At 46.4% G+C, this 9,382-nt stretch overlaps 1 protein-coding gene across 1 annotated transcript in view; it reads left to right on the forward strand.

The window, feature by feature from the left end:
- The window catches only part of LOC147706650 (potassium-transporting ATPase alpha chain 2-like), a 73,967-nt gene extending 68,126 nt beyond the window's left edge, over positions 1 to 5,841 (forward strand). The window contains exons 21-23 of the mRNA XM_086933150.1: positions 2,062 to 2,163; positions 3,040 to 3,131; positions 5,554 to 5,841. Of these exons, the coding sequence (XP_086789276.1) occupies positions 2,062 to 2,163; positions 3,040 to 3,131; positions 5,554 to 5,582 (223 nt within the window). The 3' untranslated portion in view covers positions 5,583 to 5,841. The remainder of the gene's footprint in view (positions 1 to 2,061; positions 2,164 to 3,039; positions 3,132 to 5,553) is intronic.
- Positions 5,842 to 9,382: the final 3,541 nt, after the last annotated feature.

The raw sequence follows: 9,382 nt of genomic DNA on the forward strand, positions 1-9,382 counted from the left end.
ACCCAACTATGACCCTTCCTTCTCCACTGTACGTCTGAACCCATCCATGACCCTTCCTTCTCCACTGTACGTCTGAACCCATCCATGACCCAACTATGACCCTTCCTTCTCCACTGTACGTCTGAACCCATCCATGACCCAACTATGACCCTTCCTTCTCCACTGTACGTCTGAACCCATCCATGACCCAACTATGACCCTTCCTTCTCCACTGTACGTCTGAACCCATCCATGACCCAACTATGACCCTTCCTTCTCCACTGTACGTCTGAACCCATCCATGACCCAACTATGACCCTTCCTTCTCCACTGTACGTCTGAACCCATCCATGACCCAACTATGACCCTTCCTTCTCCACTGTACGTCTGAACCCATCCATGACCCAACTATGACCCTTCCTTCTCCACTGTACGTCTGAACCCACCCATGACCCAACTATGACCCTTCCTTCTCCACTGTACGTCTGAACCCATCCATGACCCAACTATGACCCTTCCTATTCCACTGTACGTCTGAACCCATCCATGACCCTTCCTTCTCCACTGTACGTCAGAACCCATCCATGACCCAACTATGACCCTTCCTATTCCACTGTACGTCTGAACCCATCCATGACCCTTCCTTCTCCACTGTACGTCTGAACCCATCCATGACCCAACTATGACCCTTCCTTCTCCACTGTACGTCTGAACCCATCCATGACCCAACTATGACCCTTCCTTCTCCACTGTACGTCTTAACCCATCCATGACCCAACTATGACCCTTCCTTCTCCACTGTGCGTCTGAACCCATCCATGACCCACCTATGACCCTTCCTTCTCCACTGTACGTCTGAACCCATCCATGACCCAACTATGACCCTTCCTTCTCCACTGTACGTCTGAACCCATCCATGACCCATCCATGACCCTTCCTTCTCCACTGTACGTCTGAACCCATCCATGACCCAACTATGACCCTTCCTTCTCCACTGTACGTCTGAACCCATCCATGACCCATCCATGACCCTTCCTTCTCCACTGTACGTCTGAACCCATCCATGACCCAACTATGACCCTTCCTTCTCCACTGTACGTCTGAACCCATCCATGACCCATCCATGACCCTTCCTTCTCCACTGTACGTCTGAACCCATCCATGACCCATCCATGACCCTTCCTTCTCCACTGTACGTCTGAACCCATCCATGACCCTTCCTTCTCAACTGTACGTCTTAACCCATCCATGACCCAACTATGACCCTTCCTTCTCCACTGTACGTCTGAACCCATCCATGACCCAACTATGACCCTTCCTTCTCCACTGTACGTCTGAACCCATCCATGACCCAACTATGACCCTTCCTTCTCCACTGTACGTCTGAACCCATCCATGACCCAACTATGACCCTTCCTTCTCCACTGTACGTCTGAACCCATCCATGACCCAACTATGACCCTTCCTTCTCCACTGTACGTCTGAACCCATCCATGACCCAACTATGACCCTTCCTTCTCCACTGTACGTCTGAACCCATCCATGACCCATCCATGACCCTTCCTTCTCCACTGTACGTCTGAACCCATCCATGACCCAACTATGACCATTTCTTCTCCACTGTACGGTTGCTAGTGGTCAATTCTAACAACCTTTGAGGTCAAAATCCTAACAAGTATGTAAAGTATCAGTGATATAGCAAAATGTCAGTCAAATTTGTCAGCAAGATGAGGGAGCTGAGGGCCAGGGAGCAAATCTTTGCCGAGGACCACAGCATGGCCCAATAATACAGCCAAATGACCCCATTGTGACCGCATTTTCTGCCACATGTGCACTCTGTCCGACCTTTTCTCTGGTGAGACTCATGAGTCTGCTCTTCACTCTATCTATATACCCCTAACTAGCTTCAGAGATCAGCGCAACTATATTTCTGTAGGAATTATTTATCTTACATCAGATACTGCAGATAGTTCTAAAATAATCTTCACTCCCCAGAAGGTCCTGCTAGATGTGGACTTGGTTTTGTGGTTCTTGCGGACCCACAGGATGTGGGAGAGTAACATGAGGTTTGTGATGTTTCAGGAACAAGATGATCTTCTTGGGGGTGCTGTCACAGATCGTCATCGGGGTCTTCCTCTGCTACTGCCCCGGCATGGACGAGGCTCTGCACTTTTCACCACTGAGGTAAGTCGGATCCTGTGCCGCCGGCACCAGGGGCTATTCTAGGGGCATTCTGAGGGAGCGTTACTCTGGTGCGGGTGATTGGGGAGCGGGATTCCCCAGAAGGGGAGAAGGTATGCAATTAGATAAAACCCTGCTAAGTGCAGAAACGCTTCAGAAATTTTAAGTTGGCTGAATTATATCCATGCATTTGTGTACATTTATTTTTATTGTGTTTGGGTGTTTTGTAAAGCACTGCTAATCACACATTGGTAACATCAGTGTGCTTTTGGTGTGGGCACACATAATGGAAGGCATTACTGGACCAGGAAGACCCTCTAGTAACAATGAGGCATGCTGGGGACTTGCGCTGTCAGATATATGCCCAAATGATGACAAACTTTAAAAACAGAATCCCAAAAGGCAACAGCAGAGAACCCTGGACTGAGGTTTCTTATTGCTGATACAAGACGGCAGTTCTTCACTTGGGCGAGGGTGTTGCTACGCCTACCACCGAGAAGCATGCAACAACCCAATAAAGTTGCTATATGTCTGATACACTGCCCTCTTTAAAAGAGCATCAGAATGGAAAGGGTATCTACTAAGAGAGGGTAGATTCACTTCTGTGTTAAACTAGTTTGAAGATCTATGTGAGCAGAGCGTGTTTACAGTCTTCTGGCTCCGAGCAGATGCATTTAGGCAAACAAGAAGTCCCAGAATTCTCTTCCAAGCAGTAGATTTCTTTGATCTTGAAAATAAGTTATGTAACCTCTCTTCAAGATTTCCAGACCACTTCAGTACTTCAGCGCCTTCATGCTGACTCTTTGAATGTATCAATGTTTTTTTTTTCTGTCTGTCCTCATCAATCACACTCTTTCCCACTTTCTTTTCTGTCTGTAGGATCCAGTACTGGTTTGTTTCCATTCACTACGCTATCCTGATTGTGGTGTATGATGAACTACGGAAGTTTTTGATCCGCACATTCCCGGGGTGTAAGTTTTTGCTTCTCTTGTGCTCTTGCCGATGGTGGTGGTGGATTTGTGGTGATTTGTTCTGGTAGAGACACAGATCAGCCCCTCTGGGGACTAACGGCTGAGTGTACTCCTTCTATTACCCTATGACATTTAGAAACTGGGTTCCATCACTCTTCAGCAGCGCCTGACTCTACACCGGCACATAAACGTGCAGGTGGCAGTGAAGGGATAATTATGAACCTGCGTCAACCCAAACCAGCTCCTACCTACCAACTCATTCACACACGCATGCACCACAGGTCTAGCACAGCAGGCATGACATTAACATGAGATTGCATTGCACCAGCTCATGTTAGTCCCTGCATTAGTGATTGATGCGTATTGTAAATATTGTGTCCTGAATATTTAGATGACGCGCATTAAAGCTAGAAAAGGATAATGGTCAGCGGAGGAGGTTAGCAGGCGCTGCTCAGCCCCAGACCTGGTTACGCCATCCATCGTGATGCTAGACTTTGTGTGTTCGCTTCACGCCTGAACCTCTTCAGCAGAGGATCACTGACTGACAGCCGATCTTCAGTATCCGACCCATTACAAGACCATTTTTTATCCCATATGAATGTCCTTCACTCTGTCAATGATATCTTATTACTGTTTCTCACATGTATAGCGCTCTGATTGCAATACTATATCCCTTGCATTTTCTGCACACTGTTAAGTTTTCGTTTTATGTCTACCTTCGTTGTAAAGCGATCTGATACTCTAGGGTCCAGCAGCGCTATATAAAACCTTTAAAATAAATAAATAAATAAATAAATAAATAAGGTGTTGTCGGTGGAGGAATGGCCTTCATTTGTAGACCCTCCATTACAAGAGGTCATGGGTTGAGTGTTGGTCTTCAGTGGTAAACCCTCCATTACAAGAGGTCATGGGTTGAGTGTTGGTCTTCAGTGGTAAACCCTCCATTACAAGAGGTCATGGGTTGAGTGTTGGTCTTCAGTGGTAGACCCTCCATTAAAAGAGGTCATTGGTTGAGTGTTGGTCTTCAGTGGTACACCCTCCATTACAAGAGGTCATGGGTTGAGTGTTGGTCTTCAGTGGTAGACCCTCCATTACAAGAGGTCATGGGTTGAGTGTTGGTCTTCAGTGGTAGACCCTCCATTACAAGAGGTCATGGGTTGAGTGTTGGTCTTCAGTGGTAGACCCTCCATTAAAAGAGGTCATTGGTTGAGTGTTGGTCTTCAGTGGTAGACCCTCCATTACAAGAGGTCATGGGTTGAGTGTTGGTCTTCAGTGGTAGACCCTCCATTACAAGAGGTCATGGGTTGAGTGTTGGTCTTCAGTGGTAGACCCTCCATTACAAGAGGTCATGGGTTGAGTGTTGGTCTTCAGTGGTAGACCCTCCATTACAAGAGGTCATGGGTTGAGTGTTGGTCTTCAGTGGTAGACCCTCCATTAAAAGAGGTCATTGGTTGAGTGTTGGTCTTCAGTGGTAGACCCTCCATTACAAGAGGTCATGGGTTGAGTGTTGGTCTTCAGTGGTAGACCCTCCCTTAGAAGGGGTCACTTAGCGTTGTGGTTCAGTGGTAGACCCTCCCTTAGAAGGGGTCACTTAGCATTGGGGTTCAGTGGTAGACCCTCCCCTAGAAGGGGTCACTTAGCATTGGGGTTCAGTGGTAGACCCTCCCTTAGAAGGGGTCACTTAGCATTGGGGTTCAGTGGTAGACCCTCCCTTAGAAGGGGTCACTTAGCTTTGGGGTTCAGTGGTAGACGCTCCCTTAGAAGGGGTGACTTAGCGTTGGGGCTCAGTGGTTTACCCTCCCTTGCAAGGGGTCAGTGGACGTTGGGGTTCAGTGGTAGACCCTCCCTTACAAGGGTCTTTGACTGAGTATTGATCTGCAGTGACTGGTCTGCAGAAGCATTCTTTGAATGCCGGGTTCCAGTGACTGTCCCTGGGTTACATGTGGTTCTTGTTGGGGATCTGGGTTCTAATCTACCCATTAGGTGCATAAGGCCATTCGCTGATTGTTGACCATCAGTGAGTGACTATCAGCTTTAGAGGATCATTGCTAGAGTGCTGTGCATTTTAGCTGACCCTTCATTATAAGGAGTCATCGGTTGAGTGTTGGAATCCAGTAATTGTCCCTTGGGTACGTGGGTTTACTAGTTGAGTTGGGTTGCGGTGACAGATATACCTGATCGATGTTTGCGTGTCAGTCTCAAGTAACAATCTCTTTAGAGCATGTCAGTGTTCTGTGCTCCAGTGGCATGAGTAGTTGTGCTCAGTAACCTGTCATGTCAGAGTGCGGTCATTGGCCAAATGTTGCTCTTTAGGGACTCACTCTGAACCCTTTTGGATTATAGCGGTTGTCCCATGAGCTCTAATGGGGTAAGAATTTAGAAATAGGCAGCTTTTAACTCCATCTTTTTGTCCCTGTTTCAGCTTGGATCGACAGAGAGTTATACTATTAACCTCCAGGAGGCGCCACATGCGGGAAAGGGTCGCCACAGGAGTAACATGTGAACATCACCCGACATTGATGCGGCGGGAGTCAAGGCTGGTCTTTCACTCCATCGTAGACACTGTGGACTGCTGAGCGGTTAAAACTCAACATATTTGTGTAAATTGTTTGGTTATTTTGGTGGTCTGGTTCCTATGGATATCCCACTTAAAAATGTTGTATCTATTTCTGTGCTGTATAATTTCCAATAAAGAATGTTGTTTTCTAAATGTGGGCGTTTCTCCTTCTTTAGTATGTTAGTGACCTTTCCTCTGAACTGAATCTGCTGATTTTAGCAATGGAATGTTCTTTTAATGCAGGATTTTACTTCCAAATTGTCATCCTCTTCTAATACCCTGTCCTTGTCTAAATGTGCTGGTTTGGACATTTAAATAATCAATATATAGAAGAAGCATATATGTAAAAAGAGAACATAGGTGTTTATTTCACTGACATCTGTCTGTATTCTCATCGAAAAAGACAGATTTTTAGTGACATCTTGTCCTTGCTTGCCACCTCATTCCTAATATAGGGATAGATTCTCCCAGAGATCTCACCTCCATTATAGATTCTCCCAGAGATCTCACCTCCATTATAGATTCTCCCAGAGATGTTACCTCCATTATAGATTCTCCCAAAGATCTTAACTCCATTATAGATTCTCCCAGAGATCTCCCCTCCATTATAGATTCTCCCACAGATCTCGCTCCATTATAGATTCTCACAGAGATCTCACCTCCATTATATATTCTCCCAGAGATCTTACCTCCATTATAGATTCTCCCAGAGATCTTACCTCCATTATGGATTCTCCCAGACATCTTACCTCCATTACAGATTCTCCCAGAGATCTCACCTCCATTATATATTCTCACAGAGATCTCATCTCCATTATAGATTCTCCCAGATATCTCACCTCCATTATAGATTCTAGATATCTTACCTCCATTATAGATTCTCCCAGAGATCTCACCTCCATTATAGATTCATCCAGAGATCTCACTCCATTATAAATTCTCCCAGAGATCTCACCTCCATTATAGATTCTCCCAGAGATCTTACCTCCATTATAGATTCTCCAAGAGATCTCACCTCCATTATATGTTCTCCCAGAGATCTCACCTCCATTATATATTCTCCCAGAGATCTTACCTCCATTATAGATTCTCCCAGGAATCTTACCTCCATTATAGATTCTCCCAGAGATCTCACCTCCATTATAGATTCTCCCATAGATCTCACCTCCATTATAGATTCTCCCAGAGATTTTACCTCCAATATAGATTCTCCCAGAGATCTCACCTCCATTATAGATTCTCCAAGAGATCTTACCTCCATTATAGATGCTCCCAGAGATCTCACCTCCATTATAGATTCTTCAAGAGATCTCACGTCCATTATAGATTCTACCAGAGATCTTACCTCCATTATAGATTCTCCCATACATCTTACCTCCATTATAGATTCTCCCAGAGATCTTACCTCTGATCTTACCTCCATTATAGATTCTCCCAGAGATCTTACATCCATTATAGATTCTACCAGAAATCTTACCTCCATTATAGATTCTCCCAGAGATCTTACCTCCATTATAGATTCTCCCAGAAATCTTACCTCCATTATAGATTCTCCCAGAGATCTCACCTCCATTATAGATTCTCCCATAGATCTCACCTCCATTATAGATTCTCCCAGAGATCTTACCTCCATTATAGATTCTCCCAGAGATCTCACCTCCATTATAGATTCTCCAAGAGATCTTACCTCCATTATAGATGCTCCCAGAGATCTCACCTCCATTATAGATTATTCAAGAGATCTCACGTCCATTATAGATTCTCCCAGAGATCTCACCTCCATTATAGATTCTACCAGAGATCTTACCTCCATTATAGATTCTCCCATAGATCTTACCTCCATTATAGATTCTCCCAGAGATCTTACCTCTGATCTTACCTCCATTATAGATTCTCCCAGAGATCTTACATCCATTATAGATTCTACCAGAAATCTTACCTCCATTATAGATTCTCCCAGAGATCTTACATCCATTATAGATTCTACCAGAAATCTTACCTCCATTATAGATTCTCCCAGAGATCTTACCTCTGATCTTACCTCCATTATAGATTCTCCCAGAGATCTTACATCCATTATAGATTCTCCCAGAGATCTTACATCCATTATAGATTCCTCCAGAGATCTTACCTCCATTATAGATTCTCCCAGATATCTCACCTCCATTATAGATTCTCCAAGAGATCTTACCTCCATTATAGATTCTCCCAGAGATCTTACCTCCATTATAGATTCTCCCAGAGATCTCACCTCCATTGAATTTCCTCCATCATTTTCAGGTCTGGCTGAATATCTTCCTCCTTTTTAGGATTCTGGAGTGAGTTGGTATCTAAGGGGCATATTATCAAGCGGCAGCGATAATTATCGCGGGCCGCTCTCAGTGGGAAATTATTTATCGCTAGCTATCGCTGGCAATTATTGCCATGCTATCGCTGTATCAACAATGCATAGCGCAATGGCGATAATTTTCGAGAAATAGCAGTGTTTTTCATGGAGCATCGCTGGTTTTTCAGCGATGTTCCATGGAAAACGGCAATAACCTTGCTGATACGACCCTATGGTCGTATCAGCATAATCCACCCCCAATGGTAAGTACACCTAAGTTAGCATTGTTGCAGGCGTGTGCACGCCTGTCGTCTGGGGTTAGTACCAGGATACTGCAAGCTCTGTGCACGCCTGCCATCTACCGCTAGGACCAGGACACTGCAAGCTGTGTGCACGCCTGCCATCTAGGGCTAGGACCAGGGTACTGCAAGCTGTGTGCACGCCTGCTATCTAGGGGCTAGGACTAGGATACTGTAAGTTGTGTGCACGCCTGCCATCTAGGGTTAGGACCAGGATACTGCAAGCTGTGTGCACCCCTGCCATCTAGGGCTAGGACCAGGATACTGCAAGCTGTGTGCACGCCTGCCATCTAGGGCTAGGACCAGGATACTGTAAGCTGTGTGCACGCCTGCCATGTAGTGTTAGGACCAGGATACTGCAAGCTGTGTGCACGCCTGCCATCTAGAGTTAGGACCAGGACACTGCAAGCTGTGTGCACCCCTGCCATCTAGGGCTAGGACCAGGATACTGTAAGCTGTGTGCACGCCTGCCATCTAGGGGCTAGGACCAGGATACTGTAAGTTGTGTGCACGCCTGCCATCTACGGCTAGGACCAGGACACTGCAAGCTGTGTGCACGCCTGCCATCTAGGGCTAGGACCAGGACACTGCAAGCTGTGTGCACGCCTGCCATCTAGGGGCTAGGACCAGGATACTGTAAGTTGTGTGCACGCCTGCCATCTAGGGCTAGGACCAGGATACTGCAAGCTGTGTGCACGCCTGCCATCTAGAGTTAGGACCAGGATACTGCAAGCTGTGTGCACCACTGCCATCTAGGGCTAGGACCAGGATACTGTAAGCTGTGTGCACACCTGCCATCTAGGGCTAGGACCAGGATACTGCAAGCTGTGTGCACGCCTGCCATCTACGGCTAGGACCAGGACACTTCAAGCTGTGTGCACGCCTGCCATCTGGGGCTAGGACCAGGATACTGCAAGCTGTGTGCACGCTTGCCATCTAGGGCTAGGACCCGGATACTGCAAGCTGTTTGCACGCCTGCCATCTAGGGCTAGGACCAGGATACTGCAAACTGTGTGCACACCTGCCATATAGGGGTAGGACCAGGATACTGTAAGCTGTGTGCACGCCT

This window comes from Lissotriton vulgaris, chromosome 7, assembly GCF_964263255.1.
Source record: "Lissotriton vulgaris chromosome 7, aLisVul1.2, whole genome shotgun sequence".
Taxonomy (NCBI): domain Eukaryota; kingdom Metazoa; phylum Chordata; class Amphibia; order Caudata; family Salamandridae; genus Lissotriton; species Lissotriton vulgaris.